This window comes from Calliphora vicina, chromosome 1, assembly GCF_958450345.1.
Source record: "Calliphora vicina chromosome 1, idCalVici1.1, whole genome shotgun sequence".
Lineage (NCBI taxonomy): Eukaryota > Metazoa > Arthropoda > Insecta > Diptera > Calliphoridae > Calliphora > Calliphora vicina.
Window position 1 is genome coordinate 21,744,500 of NC_088780.1, and position 16,487 is coordinate 21,760,986.

At 32.6% G+C, this 16,487-nt stretch overlaps 2 protein-coding genes across 3 annotated transcripts in view; one reads left to right on the forward strand and one right to left on the reverse strand.

Moving 5' to 3' along the window:
- Positions 1 to 637: 637 nt before the first annotated feature.
- LOC135948815 (protein SHQ1 homolog) lies at positions 638 to 4,687 on the forward strand. The gene is made up of 5 exons (XM_065498267.1): positions 638 to 905; positions 966 to 1,281; positions 1,351 to 1,534; positions 3,594 to 3,738; positions 3,810 to 4,687. The coding sequence occupies exons 1-5, from the start codon at positions 712 to 714 to the stop codon at positions 4,495 to 4,497; spliced, it is 1,527 nt and encodes a 508-aa protein (XP_065354339.1). The 5' UTR covers positions 638 to 711; the 3' UTR covers positions 4,498 to 4,687.
- Positions 4,688 to 4,841: 154 nt separating this feature from the next.
- Positions 4,842 to 16,487, reverse strand: part of sas (stranded at second) — an 84,518-nt gene continuing 72,872 nt past the window's right edge. Inside the window, exons 4-10 of one of the 2 annotated variants that reach the window (XM_065499079.1) lie at positions 15,892 to 16,135; positions 14,882 to 15,511; positions 14,503 to 14,766; positions 10,266 to 11,243; positions 7,802 to 8,827; positions 5,711 to 5,935; positions 4,842 to 5,627 (exon numbers count right to left, since the gene is read on the reverse strand). In XM_065499079.1, coding sequence (XP_065355151.1) covers positions 5,620 to 5,627; positions 5,711 to 5,935; positions 7,802 to 8,827; positions 10,266 to 11,243; positions 14,503 to 14,766; positions 14,882 to 15,511; positions 15,892 to 16,135 — 3,375 coding nt within the window. In that variant the 3' untranslated portion in view covers positions 4,842 to 5,619. The remainder of the gene's footprint in view (positions 5,628 to 5,710; positions 5,936 to 7,801; positions 8,828 to 10,265; positions 11,244 to 14,502; positions 14,767 to 14,881; positions 15,512 to 15,891; positions 16,136 to 16,487) is intronic. The other variant, XM_065499086.1, reaches the window with a different exon arrangement.

The window sequence follows — 16,487 nt, forward strand, 5'->3', positions numbered from 1 at the left end:
AATAATACTAATAAATGGAGACTATACCTGATAATTTTTTATTTTGACAACCATTTTGACGGTTATCATGATAAAAATTTATCATGTATAGACAGGGGGTAAAAATTAATTTAACTAAGCGCAAGACTAGAACTAAGCGCAAGAAAATGTTTACTAATGTTAGCTAATATTTATATTTAGTTTGATTTATTAATAGGGAATCCCTTATTAAAGTCTTTATTTAAATGTGTAAACAGTTTAAACTACCAACCGCCAGATGTCACCACCAGCTGACATATACAAAAGCACCATGTTGTGAAATTATAAGTTTTTGCAGCAGGGATGGAAAATCAGATTTCAATTAATATGTAAAAAATATTCAACTAGTATATTTTATTTCAACCAGAGTAACCCTTAACCCGATCGTACCTCTGACAACAAAAGCACAAAAATTTCGCAAGAGATCTACGCGACTAATTGCCTAATGTGAAACGTATTTGATGAAGTAGTATTTGATAATAAAGTAAAATTGTATAATCATTTCCATGCCTGGTTTGCACGTTTTTTTGCATTCTTTCTTTTTCTCCCATTCTCTTTCAAACAAATTCACTTTGTTGTTTATATTTTTCCCCATGGTCAGTGAACAATTTCTGTAAATTATAGTGTTTTTAATTTAAAAAATTTGTCAAATTTATACAATAAAATTCCAAAAAATTTAACTTTGCCAACAAAATGTCACATATACAACAAATTGAACATAAATATAAAGGAAATTCTTGTGAATTAACATTAAAGATTAAAAAGTCACATGAAAGTCCAACCGGCCTAGACTCGGGTCCTGGCAGACATGTGCAAAATATAAGAAATTGTGATGTATTTATCGAGGACTATAATTTTCTAATATATTTAGATGTACAGCTATACAAGTAAGTTATTTGGATATATAAAATATGGAATTCAATTTAGGGTAACATGTTTTATTACAGATTCAAAAACTCCCGTCGTTTTGATATGAAAGATATCAAAAATGTTGAAATTAATTACAATACCAAAGACCAATGCATGCTTCTAAATCTACCTTGCATGCCCGACAACGAAGAGGAACATCATGAATCTACAGAGAAATCTGCTGTTGAGAAAAAGTCTAAGAATAATGAGAAATCTTTGGGCTTATGGAAATTAAAGAAAATTACAGATCAATGTTATATACGTGTGGACAATTCCAAAGAGCTACTCAAGCCAGAAGGCAATTTTGATTATGGTTTTGCTAGTAAATTTAGAGGAACCATAAGACCATTTGAGGTAATTAACCGAGATTATTTTTTTTAATTTGTTTATACTTTTTTGTTAAAAAAAATCTTCTTAATTTAGTGCGATTTAGAGGTTGTTACTCGCATGCCGGAACCAGATAGTGTTAGTCCATTACAACGAACCATTGATAGAGAAATTGATGAAATGAAGAATTTTTCTAGAGATCAATACAAACTAAATTTTGTTGAATTGCAAGTGCCAGATGGTCTTGACAATCCCATGCAATTTAGTATCAACTTCAAAGGTAAGTTATTCTTTAGAGAAATTGCTAAGTTTTTCATTAGAAAAATTGCTTCGACTGTGACCAGTTATTCTTTAGAGAAATTTTTCGTTAGAAACATTGCTCAGACTGCGATTAGTTTATCTTTAGAAAAAGTACACAGAGTGTGACCTGTCTTTCTTTAGAAATAAGTCTCAATGCAACCAGTTTTTCAATTGAAAAATTGCTGAGACTGTGCTCAGTTTTTTTTAAATAAATTGTACAGACCATAGAGAAAATACATAGAGCGGAAACTCTACTGTCAAAGACCTAACTAAGTTTTTCTTTAGAATAATTGATCAGACTGTGACAAGATTTTCTATAGAAAAGTTGCTCACATTGTGACAAGATTTTCTATAGAAAAGGTTGCTCACATTGTGACAAGATTTTCTATAGAAAAGGTTGCTCACATTGTGACAAGATTTTCTATAGAAAAGGTTGCTCACATTGTGACAAGATTTTCTATAGAAAAGGTTGCTCACATTGTGACAAGATTTTCTATAGAAAAGGTTGCTCACATTGTGACAAGATTTTCTATAGAAAAGGTTGCTCACATTGTGACAAGATTTTCTATAGAAAAGGTTGCTCACATTGTGACAAGATTTTCTATAGAAAAGGTTGCTCACATTGTGACAAGATTTTCTATAGAAAAGGTTGCTCACATTGTGACAAGATTTTCTATAGAAAAGGTTGCTCACATTGTGACAAGATTTTCTATAGAAAAGATTGCTCACATTGTGACAAGATTTTCTATAGAAAAGATTGCTCACATTGTGACAAGATTTTCTATAGAAAAGGTTGCTCACATTGTGACAAGATTTTCTATAGAAAAGGTTGCTCACATTGTGACAAGATTTTCTATAGAAAAGGTTGCTCACATTGTGACAAGATTTTCTATAGAAAAGGTTGCTCACATTGTGACAAGATTTTCTATAGAAAAGGTTGCTCACATTGTGACAAGATTTTCTATAGAAAAGGTTGCTCACATTGTGACAAGATTTTCTATAGAAAAGGTTGCTCACATTGTGACAAGATTTTCTATAGAAAAGGTTGCTCACATTGTGACAAGATTTTCTATAGAAAAGGTTGCTCACATTGTGACAAGATTTTCTATAGAAAAGGTTGCTCACATTGTGACAAGATTTTCTATAGAAAAGGTTGCTCACATTGTGACAAGATTTTCTATAGAAAAGGTTGCTCACATTGTGACAAGATTTTCTATAGAAAAGGTTGCTCACATTGTGACAAGATTTTCTATAGAAAAGGTTGCTCACATTGTGACAAGATTTTCTATAGAAAAGGTTGCTCACATTGTGACAAGATTTTCTATAGAAAAGGTTGCTCACATTGTGACAAGATTTTCTATAGAAAAGTTGCTCACATTGTGACAAGATTTTCTATAGAAAAGTTGCTCACATTGTGACAAGATTTTCTATAGAAAAGTTGCTCACATTGTGACAAGATTTTGTATAGAAAAGTTGCTCACATTGTGACAAGATTTTCTATAGAAAATTTGCTCACATTGTGACAAGATTTTCTATAGAAAAGTTGCTCACATTGTGACAAGATTTTCTATAGAAAAGTTGCTCACATTGTGACAAGATTTTCTATAGAAAAGTTGCTCACATTGTGACAAGATTTTCTATAGAAAAGTTGCTCACATTGTGACAAGATTTTCTATAGAAAAGTTACTCACATTGTGACAAGATTTTCTATAGAAAAGTTGCTCACATTGTGACTAGATTTTCTATAGAAAAGTTGCTCACATTGTGACAAGATTTTCTATAGAAAAGTTGCTCACATTGTGACAAGATTTTCTATAGAAAAGTTGCTCACATTGTGACAAGATTTTCTATAGAAAAGTTGCTCACATTGTGACAAGATTTTCTATAGAAAAGTTGCTCACATTGTGACAAGATTTTCTATAGAAAAGTTGCTCACATTGTGACAAGATTTTCTATAGAAAAGTTGCTCAAAATATCTCCTTCAAACTGTTTCAAATTTTTAAAAAACTGACAAGTAAAAAAAATTATGTTTCTTTCAGATTCTGTTTTATCTCAAGAAGAACAATGTATACTGCACAATTTAACATCTAAGCCAGAACTCATGGAAATGCCAGATGAGTATGATATAATGGAAATAGATTGTAGTCTTATTAGCATTTTATTAGGCATCTGCTATGATGTAAGGTAAGTATTTTTAATTATTGCTGTGCTTAAATTGAAAATTACTAACTCAGTTTTTTAAATATTTGTTCTAGATTTACTTCCAACGAAATAAACTGTGAATCTGCCTGGACCCGTAGTGTACTCTCAGCTACACTTACATATTTCGAACCATTTACTTCCCTGAAAGATGTGGTCATAAGTTTTATGCGACGTTCATTGATCTATCCTTTATATCGTAATTACGAATTAAGTAAACAATGCGTGGAGGATTGTATAACAGCATTACAATCAAATACTGCCTGGATTTTAAAACAATTGCTTGTAAGCCATGACATTTTCGAAACAAATGAACGTTCAGTATTCAATCACTATTATATCGATGATTATATACGTTATCTAAGTAATCCAGCCATATGTACTGCCGCCCACTTACAAATGTTGGCTCACAATTTGAAAAATGTTTTACTAGACATTTTCAAAAAACATTTAGGCTTGGGTCTACAAGAATTGGAAACAGAGCTATTGAAAGAGTTAATAACTGACATACACATGGCTGCCTCAAATAGTGAAGATGATTCCGAAGATCCCGATTGCGACGATGAGGATGACGAAGACGAAGACGTCGATGATGATGATGAGGCTACCGACGATGTTGGCACAGAAAGTTGTGAATCCGAATTTTATACTTTGCCAGATAGTGAGAGTGACAGCACAAGTAGCAGCAGTGATACCGAAGAGGACAGTGTGATAGAACAAAAAATGGATAATTTAAAGTTGTAAGTAAAATTTTTATTTTATAAATATAAATTTTACAAAATTATGGATGTGAATTTTATTAAAATTGAATATTAAGACTATAAAATGAATTGTATTTTTTTATAATTATGTATGTGCTTGAATACATTTTAACAAAACAAACTCTGAAATATATAAATGGATATTTGAAATAATTAAAAAAAATATATAACAATTCATATGTGTAACGAAAAGTACTTGAAGATGTTTTAAATGAAGGATAAAATTTTGGTTTCTTTTTTTATTAAAATCTTGATTGACTCTTACCTGTTTGCAACATACAAAATGAGTTTTTGTATTTTCTTTTTTGCCAAATAAAACACATTCAGTTTTTGATTTTTATTTTATTTTTTTTTATTTTTAACTTAAAATAGTTTTTATTTATGTAAAACTAAGCAAAAGTAAAGCTAAAAAATTATACAATGCCTTTCATGAATAATATAAAAAAGAAGGAAAAATAATAAAAGGAAATAAAAGGAAAAAATAAAAATACTTCTTTAAAAACATTAATAATTTAAACACTCATCTTTACAATTTAACAGGAATATTTAAATTAGAAATGTTTTCTTAATGGACAACTAAAACGTACAGTTTTCTTTTTATATACAAAATTATAAACAAAATAATAAAATAAAGAAAAAATTAAAAAAAAAATAAAAAATCATACTTAAAAACTACAACATCATCTCATTACAACTTTAAATAATGGCTTTTCATATAATTTATAAATTTTTCCCAAAATAAAAAAATAATCATGTATTAAGGCCAATTTTTTAAAATAGTTTTTCTGTTTTTCATTTCATTTCTTCTGATTTTAAATTAAATCTGGCACTTTATATTGTTTTAAATATTTTTCGTTATTTTCTTTATAAATGGTTAAACCAATTTCTTTTGTTTTATATGTATATCATCGTTTTAGTTAAGGAATTTATATTTATATATACTTTTGTTTTTGTTTTGTTTTTTTTTTTTAAATATTTACACAAAAAATAATCTGTTTTGAAACCTAATTACTAATACACAACTAGGATTTGTTTTCGTTTCTGTTTTGTAATCATTTGAGTAGAAAAAATAAGTTCACTTGGTTACTTTAGACAATTAAAACCGCTACAGATCTGTAAGCGGAAAAGTTTAATTAAATAACAATTTTAATAAATTAAACATAATAATTACTGCATATCTATTTTTGAAAACTTACTCATGGTTTCTTGTTGTATGTCAACTTTGTATGAGGGATTGTCATAGGCAGCATCACTTTTACGTGGTGGTGTTATGGAAGCTGTTTGATGGACACGCCTTCTTGTCAATATCAGCAGTAGGACCAAGGTCGACATAATAGCTAAAGCAGCTACCACCGAAACAACAACTAGGGGACCATAATAATCGCCAACAGGTTGATCAACTCCAGCGGTTAAAAGTTTTCCTATATAGACAAGGAAATGGATTTATAATGGATCAGATATTTTGAAAATGTGTTAAATCATTGTATTCTAAAGCAATTTTCTTAATTCGAAAATGTTTGTAAAGAACTTTTTGAAAAACATTTTTTAAACTGGCAAGACTGACAAATTTTTCTTAAAGAAAAGCTGCCACAATCTAAAGAAATCTTCTCACAGTCGGAACAACTTTTCTATAGAAAAAAACTTGTGACAGTCTGAACAACTATTCTATAGAACCATTTTTCTATAGAAAATCTGGTCACAGTCTGAGACAGTTTTCTATAGAAAATCTGGTCACAGTCTGAGACAGTTTTCTATAGAAAATCTGGTCACAGTCTGAGACAGTTTTCTATAGAAAATCTGGTCACAGTCTGAGACAGTTTTCTATAGAAAATCTGGTCACAGTCTGAGACAGTTTTCTATAGAAAATCTGGTCACAGTCTGAGAAAGTTTTCTATAGAAAATCTGGTCACAGTCTGAGAAAGTTTTCTATAGAAAATCTGGTCACAGTCTGAGACAGTTTTCTATAGAAAATCTGGTCACAGTCTGAGAAAGTTTTCTATAGAAAATCTGGTCACAGTCTGAGACAGTTTTCTATAGAAAATCTGGTCACAGTCTGAGACAGTTTTCTATAGAAAATCTGGTCACAGTCTGAGACAGTTTTCTATAGAAAATCTGGTCACAGTCTGAGACAGTTTTCTATAGAAAATCTGGTCACAGTCTGATACAGTTTTCTATAGAAAATCTGGTCACAGTCTGAGACAGTTTTCTATAGAAAATCTGGTCACAGTCTGAGACAGTTTTCTATAGGAAATCTGGTCACAGTCTGAGCCAGTTCTCTATAGGAAATCTGGTCACAGTCTGAGCCAGTTCTCTATAGGAAATCTGGTCACAGTCTGAGCCAGTTCTCTATAGGAAATCTGGTCACAGTCTGAGCCAGTTCTCTATAGGAAATCTGGTCACAGTCTGAGCCAGTTCTCTATAGGAAATCTGGTTACAGTCTGAGCCAGTTCTCTATAGGAAATCTGGTCTCAGTCTGAGCCAGTTCTCTATAGGAAATCTGGTCACAGTCTGAGCCAGTTCTCTATAGGAAATCTGGTCACAGTTTGATACAGTTTTTTATAGAAAATCTGGTCACAGTCCGAGACAGTTTTCTATAGAAAATCTGGTCACAGTCTGAGACAGTTTTTTATAGAAAATCTGGTCACAGTCTGAGTCAGTTTTCTATAGAAAATCTGGTCACAGTCTGAGACAGTTTTCTATAGAAAATCTGGTCACAGTCTGAGCCAGTTCTCTATAGGAAATCTGGTCACAGTCTGAGACAGTTTTTTATAGAAAATCTGGTCACAGTCTGAGACAGTTTTCTATAGAAAATCTGGTCACAGTCTGAGCCAGTTCTCTATAGGAAATCTGGTCACAGTCTGAGCCAGTTCTCTATAGGAAATCTGGTCACAGTCTGAGCCAGTTCTCTATAGGAAATCTGGTCACAGTCTGAGCTAGTTCTCTATAGGAAATCTGGTCACAGTCTGAGCCAGTTCTCTATAGGAAATCTGGTCACAGTCTGAGCGAGTTCTCTATAGGAAATCTGGTCACAGTTTGATACAGTTTTGTATAGGAAATCTGGTCACAGTTTGATACAGTTTTGTATAGATAAACTTGTTACAGTCTGAGCATGTTTTGCAATATCGTTTCTTAATATTCTAACAAATCCGCTTATTTTCTAATTAATTTACCAATATTTCCAAAAAAGTTTTGCATCCTTTCGTAAGCATTTAAAACTTGTAGAAATATTTCAATATTAATTTTGATTCAAAGTTTTTATATTAAAAAAAATTTTACTTTCAACTTACCAGTTTTACCAGGTACTGCATTACCGCCAGGTTTAGTAATAAAGTTAACAACATTACTCTTCTTTATCTTGCCATTGGTCATGTACATCTCTAACCACAAGCGATATTTGGTACCAGGCTTCAAGTCCATTATCAATGTACCAGTCGTACTATCTCTCTTCGCCACCTTGAATACACTGGAATCTTCCTTGCCCGAATCACTTTGATAAATAGCTCTATAGATATTAACATATTTATCTTCTGGATATGGTACACCATTCCAAGACACTTCAACACTCTGGGCCTTGATCTTAGTAACATTAACCATGACATCAAAGGCATAAACATCGACCTTAGGCCCTGTACGCACTTTAATCATATGACCAGCTCTCAACTCAGCACCATGACCGGGGAAGGGTATATAGTATAAACCGATTTCATAGCCCGTATCAGGTTGCAAGTTTTCAATGGTGTACGAGGTCAATGAACGATGTACCAGAGGTGAGGATGAATAGATCATGCCGGTCAATTCCTTGTATCTCAATTGAATGCCATCAACATAATCCATTTGTTCGTCCGACAATTTCTTCCAAGTCAAGTGCAACCACGTGGAGTTGGTTTCACTAACATTCAATTCAGGATCTTCGACATTCTTAAAGACATCCTGGAAGTCTGGTCTGTAATCGGAAATTGGTGGTGGTGGTGTAATGGTTCTTTCGGCAGGTGTCTTAACTGTGTAGACAGAGCTGGTAGGCTGGGAGTTCAAATCTCTTAAAATCAAAGTGATTTTGATTTTGTACAATGAATTGGGTTCCAAACCAGGCAAATCGAATTCCATTTGTGATGTAGCTATCAGGTCTTCTGGGGGAGCAAATATTTGTTGATCCCATTTCGATGTATCGTTACCGGGGCCATTGCTATAACGTAATTCAACACGACCGTGTAAGTTAACATAAACCTGGGGCACAGTAAATACAATCCGCACAGTTCGGGGATCAATAGCCTCCAATGTATGCACCTCAATATCAGGTTGTAGATTATTGAAAGCTTTAGAGGAAACAAAAAGAAAATAAATAAATTTGTTATAATTTTGTGCATGAAAAAATTGCTAAAAGGATTTGTTTGAGGTTTAATAAAAAGGGTTTAGTTTGTAATACATACTACATAATGTTCTCTAGTCTATGAGAGATTTTCTTTTTCAAGATTAAAATGAAGTTAAGAGCCGTGTATATACAATGTGTTAATATTGTGTGTATGTTTTGCAATGAGACAATGGAACCCACAACCACAGTACGAAAGTTATGATAGAATTTTCAAACAAAAATGTTTTAACATAATGAAATAATGAAAAATGTTCAACTACTATTACGTTATTTTCAAGATTAATTCCGAAACATATTAAATTTCTAAGACATTTAAATTCATATTCTGAGCAACTTTTCAATATGTAAAGTGATCAAATTCTGAGCAACTTTTCTGTATGTAAAGTGTTCAAATTCTGAGCAACTTTTCTATATGTAAAGTAATCAAATTCTGAGCAACTTTTCTATATGTAAAGTGATCAAATTCTGAGCAACTTTTCTATATGTAAAGTGATCAGATTCTGAGCAACTTTTCTATATGAAAATTGATCAGATTCTGAGCAACTTTTCAATATGAAAATTGATCAGATTCTGAGCAACTTTTCTATATGAAAATTGATCAGATTCTGAGCAACTTTTCTATATGAAAATTGATCAGATTTTGAGCAACTTTTCTATATGAAAATTGATCAGATTCTGAGCAACTTTTCTATATGAAAATTGATCAGATTTAGAGCAACTTTTCTATATAAAAATTGATCAGATTCTGAGCAAGTTTTCTATATGAAAATTGATCAGATTTTGAGCAACTTTTCTATATGAAAATTGATCAGATTTTGAGCAACTTTTCTATATGAAAATTGACCAGATTCTGAGCAAGTTTTCTATATGAAAATTGACCAGATTCTGAGCAAGTTTTCTATATGAAAATTGACCAGATTCTGAGCAAGTTTTCTATATGAAAATTGACCAGATTCTGAGCAAGTTTTCTATATGAAAATTGACCAGATTCTGAGCAAGTTTTCTATATGAAAATTGATCAGATTCTGAGCAAGTTTTCTATATGAAAATAGATCAGATTCTGAGCAAGTTTTCTATATGAAAATTGATCAGATTCTGAGCAAGTTTTCTATATGAAAATTGATCAGATTCTGAGCAAGTTTTCTATATGAAAATTGATCAGATTTTTAGCAAGTTTTCTATATGAAAATTGATCAGATTTTTAGCAACTTTTCTATATGAAAATTGATCAGATTCTGAGCAACTTTTCTATTAGCAACTTTTTAAAGATTTTTTTAAATTAAAGAATTAGTTTTGTAAAATAATCTTGAAAATCGCAAACGTAGTAGCAGCTGTAGTAGAAGTAGATAGAAGTATGACAAATGAGGTTTTAAAGAATCAACCTGTTTTCTTGGGTTTTGATGCACTTGAGGCTGCATGTTCTGTCGATTGCGGAGCTAAGCCATTTGATGAGGTAGTCGATGCAAATTGATTGGTAGTATGATGGGTAGCCACTGGACCAATGCCTGGTATAACAGGATAACCACCATATTGCACTGGCTGGCCATCGACTATAGCAATGCCATGTGGAGGTGGTGGTGGTGGTAAACCACTGTGGACCACAGGTACATATTGACCATGATGCGACGGTACGCCCACACCAGCTAGTCCCGGCTGATGGCCACCAGCACCACTAATATTACCATGACCATGTTGAGGTATGGCCACATAGGGTCCTTGATTGTTGACGTGTTGATTTTGATTGGCAGCATTTTGTTGTAAATGTTGTAGGATATGTTCGATACGTACATGATGTGGCAAATTGGCTTGTGATGGTTTACCGCCCGGTCCAGCTGCTCCTATAATATTGAATAAATCTGATTGACTAGTTGGTGCTGGGGGTTTGCCTTGTGGTATACCATTGGGATTTATGTCGTACTGTTCATAAGGATTGAATGGATCGTTTTGATAGAAAGGACCATAAGGTCCCTGAGGCCCGGGATGTTGTGGTGCCAGATTTTGATTGTAATTAACACTGTCATAGGGTGATATGCCACCGCCCAAATGAACGGGTACAAAGCCTGGCCCTAAACCAGGATGATGTATGGGCAAATCTTCTTCTTGGGGCTCATGCACATCGTATTTGACATCATTTTGTTGGGGTTTAATCACAGGTTTCTTAACATGTTTATCATGCTTCTCGGGTTTTTCATGTTTTTCGGGTTTCTCTGGTTTGTAATCAAAACTGTAAGGAGCTTGACCTCCCTTGGGTGGTTTACCATCTACCGTGGGATAGAAAGCATTTTCTGACTTTTTGTCTGCCTGCTTGTTGGTCACAACATTAAGAACTTCTTTTTTGCCAGTATGCTCCGTTGTTGAAGCTGTTTGTTTATTTCAATTTTTATAGTTTAAAGATGATTTCATCGATTTTCATACATATTTACAAATGCATATTTTTTTTTGGTAAAGATTTTATTTAATGAAGCATTTTTTTTGGATTTTTTAGTTTTTAAAAAGTGGGTGAGTGCGCAAATACAAAAAAATGATTTTTTATATAAAAAAATAAAAGAGTTATAATTATAAAAAAAAACACATTATTAAATATATAAAGAAATAATAAAGAGTAATAGATAGAGTAATTTATGACATACATTTAGCTATAGAAAAATGTTTGATTTGAATTTAGTTGATTTTATGTCAGATGTCTAATGATTTTTAAACAAAATGCATTCAATGATTGAAAACGAATAGAAAACATAAGGAAAAACATTCAGTAGAAGTATGAATTTATTTGAAAGGACAATGATTTAGTTTTTCATTAATAATATGGGTCTCATGCAACAAGAGGATCAAACCAGTTAGTCACTTGTATGTTATTAAGAAGATCAAATTTGTGGTAAATAATTCAATTAAGGGTTTAAAAGAAGTCAAACGAGCTTGTCATAGGCTTAAATAGGCTAAATTTGTACCGATTACATGAATACTTGAAGATAATTTGGTTTCAATATTCTAAGGTGATAACAACAAATGTTTAACAACTTAATAAATTCAGATTTCAGCTTAAAATTATATGACCTTTTAAAGTTCGTCGGATTCTGAGCTGATGTTCTATATTAAAAGTTATCTAAGGTTCTAAGCAAAATGTCTATATAAAAAGTTGTCAGATTCTGAGCAACTTTTCTTTATGAAAGTCTTTTGATTTTGAGCAACTTTTCTATATAAAAAATCATCTGATTCTGGGTACCATTTCTATATGAATAGTTGTCTGACTTTTCATATAGAAAAGTTGCCAGATTCTAGGCAACTTTTCTGTATGAATTGTTTTCAGATTATGATCCACATTTCTGTATGAAATGAAGCAACTTTTCAGTATGAAAAGTTATCAGATTCTGAGCTACTTTTCTGTATGAAAAGTTATCAGATTCTGAGCAACTTTTCTGTATGAAAAGTTGTCAGATTCTGAGCAACTTTTCTGTATGATAAGTTGTCAGATTCTGAGCAACTTTTCTTTATGAAATGTCAGATTCTAGGCAACATTTCCATATGAAATATTGTCAGATTCTAAGCAACATTTCCATATGAAATTTTGTCAGATTCTAAGCACCTTTCCTGTATGGAATGTTGTCAGATTCTGGGCAACTTTTCTTTATGAAAAGTGATAAAATTCTGAGTAACTTTTCTATATGAAAAATTGTCAGATTCTGAGCAATTTTTCTATATGAAAAGTTGTCAGATGCTGAGCAACTTTTCTATATGAAAAGTTGTCAGATGCTGAGCAACTTTTCTATATGAAAAGTTGTCAGATGCTGAGCAACTTTTCTATATGAAAAGTTGTCAGATGCTGAGCAACTTTTCTATATGAAAAGTTGTCAGATGCTGAGCAACTTTTCTATATGAAAAGTTGTCAGATGCTGAGCAACTTTTCTATATGAAAAGTTGTCAGATGCTGAGCAACTTTTCTATATGAAAAGTTGTCAGATGCTGAGCAACTTTTCTATATGAAAAGTTGTCAGATTCTGAGCAACTTTTCTATATGAAAAGTTGTCAGATTCTGAGTAACTTTTCATATAGAAAAGTTGTCAGATTCTGAGCAACTTTTCTATATGAAAAGTTGTCAGATTCTGAGCAACTTTTCTATATGAAAAGTTGTCAGATTCTGAGCAACTTTTCTATATGAAAAGTTGTCAGATTCTGAGCAACTTTTCTATATGAAAAGTTGTCAGATTCTGAGCAACTTTTCTATATGAAAAGTTGTCAGATTCTGAGCAACTTTTCTATATGAAAAGTCGTCAGATTCTGAGCAACTTTTCTATATGAGCAACTCATATTCATATTCTGAGCAACTTTTCTATATGAAAAGTCGTCAGATTCTGAGCAACTTTTCTATATGAAAAGTCGTCAGATTCTGAGCAACTTTTCTATATGAAAAGTTGTCAGATTCTGAGTAACTTTTCTATATGAAAAGTTGTCAGGTTCTGAGTAACTTTTCTATATGAAAAGTTGTCAGATTCAGAGTAACTTATCTATATGAAAAGTTGTCAGATTCATATAGAAAAGTTGCTCAGAATCTGACAACTTTTCATATAGAAAAGTTGCTCAGAATCTGACAACTTTTCATATAGAAAAGTTGCTCAGAATCTGACAACTTTTCTATATGAAAAGTCGTCAGATTCTGAGCAACTTTTCTATATGAAAAGTTGCTCAGAATCTGACAACTTTTCTATATGAAAAGTTGCTCAGAATCTGACAACTTTTCTTTTTCTGAGCAACTTTTCTATATGAAAAGTTGTCAGATTCTGAGCAACTTTTCATATAGAAAAGTTGCTCAGAATCTGACAACTTTTCATATAGAAAAGTTGCTCAGAATCTGACAACTTTTCATATAGAAAAGTTGTCAGATTCTAAGCGACTTTTTTGTGTGAAAAGTTGTCTGATTCTAAGCAATTTTTGTATAGTTAAAGCTATCAGATTCTGAGTAACTTTTCTGTAGGAAAAGTTGTCCGCTTTTGATCGATAAATATATTTTTCATAAAGTGGAACATAATATTCAGAAATTACTTTGTTGCTTCTAACTAAAAGTGTTGTCCTATCAACTATGTTATTGTTAAAAAATCTCTTTTATTATTGAAAAAAGGGTCCGAGCATCAAATCGGCGGGAAGTAATTGTTATAACTTGGATATTTCCCTACCGATTTTTGGTTTAAGCAATTTTTCAATTATATAGTTTATTAGAGATAACGGGTAACTGTGTTTAATAACATAATTTGAATAAAAATTAAAAAGCAAATATTTCCTCTTGTAAACGCATTTTCAAACTACAAAGCCGATGCGGCTGAAAAATGCGTATTTTCACAAATATTATACATATTACCCTTTATTACAATCACTTCATTTTAACCTTGCTTTTGCCAAAATACTTATATAACAAATAATTATTTTATAATCAATAATCTACTGAAAACCCAAGCATACTAAGCCGGTTTAACCTCCTTGGACCCATATTAGTTAATAATTTTACTTAATTTGCATATTTCATTTGGCACAAAAACACATTTGACGAAACGAAACGTAAAAAAAGCTCTTCACTTAGTACATGCAACGTTAAATACAACGTTAAGAAAACCAATGCATTATATTTACCATTATGGCCCTGGTGTTCAGCCGATATTTCTTCCTCCTCCTCTTCAGTCTTCTCTTTGCTTTCGTTGTCTTGGCCATTGTAGGGATGACCGGTTTCGAATGCAGTACAAGACCAGTGCTTGCAGCATTCATCATCGGGTATGGGTACCAGGCGGGCCTGTGAGATGTGACAGCCCAAATCGGCAGGCGGTAGAGCCAAAACAGGAGGACAAGCTGGACGGCATTCTACTTTGCCATTTTCGCAATAACAATGTTGTTCACAGCCTGAATGAATGCAATGAGGCAAATAATGGGTAAATGAATGAAGGGAATAGAGTTAATTGGTGTTGTTTGTTTTTGGGGGGGTATAATGAAAGGGTTATTGAGTGTTGAACCTTACCTGTAAGATTAGTGGGTATTTGTGACCAGTTTTCAAATTCTTGGCCACTGTAGGTGCAAGTACCATTGTCCATGCAACGCATGCTGTCGGGACAACAGTTGGGGGCTTCTGGTTTGAAATTAGCCGGTTCTGGCTCCCATTTCAAACAGTGGGGATTCAAGACATCCAGGCCAAAGGAGGAGGGACACTGCAGTTTAGCACAGTGAACACCCTCTCGTGTGCAAATGCACAGTTGTTCACAACCATCATGGAATTGTTTGCCATCTGAATACATTTGACCCTTATATTCACAAATAGCATCCGAAACAGCGCCATCAACATCACGACCCTCTTGGAAACCATAACCATCATCTCCTATGGAATTGTGGGCCGTGGGTGGGGAAGGTGTTTGTTCATGATCATCCAAGGTAACATCACATAACTCCAACTGACAACACACATCTTTGGGATCCTTAACGAACACACACTTGTCCTGGCGTGTATGATTGCGTTCGGGACATCTGGGTCTGCAGTTCATTATGCCTCCCTCGTCACAGTGACAAATCTGTTCACAGTCGATTTCCAAACGTTCACGGAATTTATAAATACCACCATTATAATGACAATCAAGGCGTGTTTTATGTGTTGAAGCTGTTTTAATTTTGTTTGTTTGTTTGATATTTTTTTATTTTTTTTTTGTTTGATTGGATGGTAGTAAAATGTTGTTTTGAGGCAGTTTTTGTGTGTTGTGTTTTTGTTTTGAATGAATATGAAATGAAATTAAAAACGAGATTAACATTTGATACAACCAAAAACAGTAAAACAATAAGCAATGAATAAAAGCTAAATATGAGATATAGAAATGTATGACACTTGAACAAAAACCCAGCTAAAATGAACTATTTATAAGGAAGTATTTGTTCATTCATTCATTTGTGTTAGTCTATATACCAACTTGTTAAACAATACCTTTTATTGCAATCTGCTAAATTTGTTTAAAACATATTAATTTTCCCCCATTGTACACTTACCATTCATTGATTCAGCTGTTGATTGTGTAGGCAAATATGCCTCCTCGGCTGTGACACATTCCATCATGCCGCAGCACTCATCATCTTCTACGGCAATTTCACGACAATTTGTCTGCTCATTTTCCAAAGTCATTTGCATGGAGCCACGTTTAAATGTTTTACCCATACAGCGGGGCGAACAAATCCATTCCCCACGATTACAAGTACAGCGTTCATCACAGCCACGTTCCATATTTTCACCATTCTAAAAAGAAACGAGCAAAAAAATTTATCAATTAGAATGTTTTTTTTTCTAATCATTTTCTGAAATCTAATACAATTTTGCTGCTAATTTAAAAAAAAACTTCTTTCTGTTTTACGTGCACAAAAAACACGCTGAGTCTTAGTTTATAAGAAAATTACTTAAAAATAATTGAAAAGCAAATTTATAGAGCATAAATTGTTTAGTAATTCTATTCTTTTGTATTTATTAGCTAAATTAAAGAAAACTTTCTTAAACCAGCCATAAAATGTTGCTAAATTTGAAATAAAAATTAACTAAATACATTTAATTTAAGTAACACTGAATTTAGTGTCTTAATTTGAGATCATTTTAA

Excerpts from the sequence above, each read along its gene's own strand:
- LOC135948815 (XM_065498267.1), top strand. The coding sequence starts at position 712 with ATGTCACATATACAACAAATTGAACATAAATATAAAGGAAATTCTTGT. Across the intron at positions 906-965 it reads TTAGATGTACAGCTATACAA|ATTCAAAAACTCCCGTCGTT; the intron begins GTAAGTTATTTG and ends GTTTTATTACAG. Across the intron at positions 1,535-3,593 it reads ATTTAGTATCAACTTCAAAG|ATTCTGTTTTATCTCAAGAA; the intron begins GTAAGTTATTCT and ends TGTTTCTTTCAG.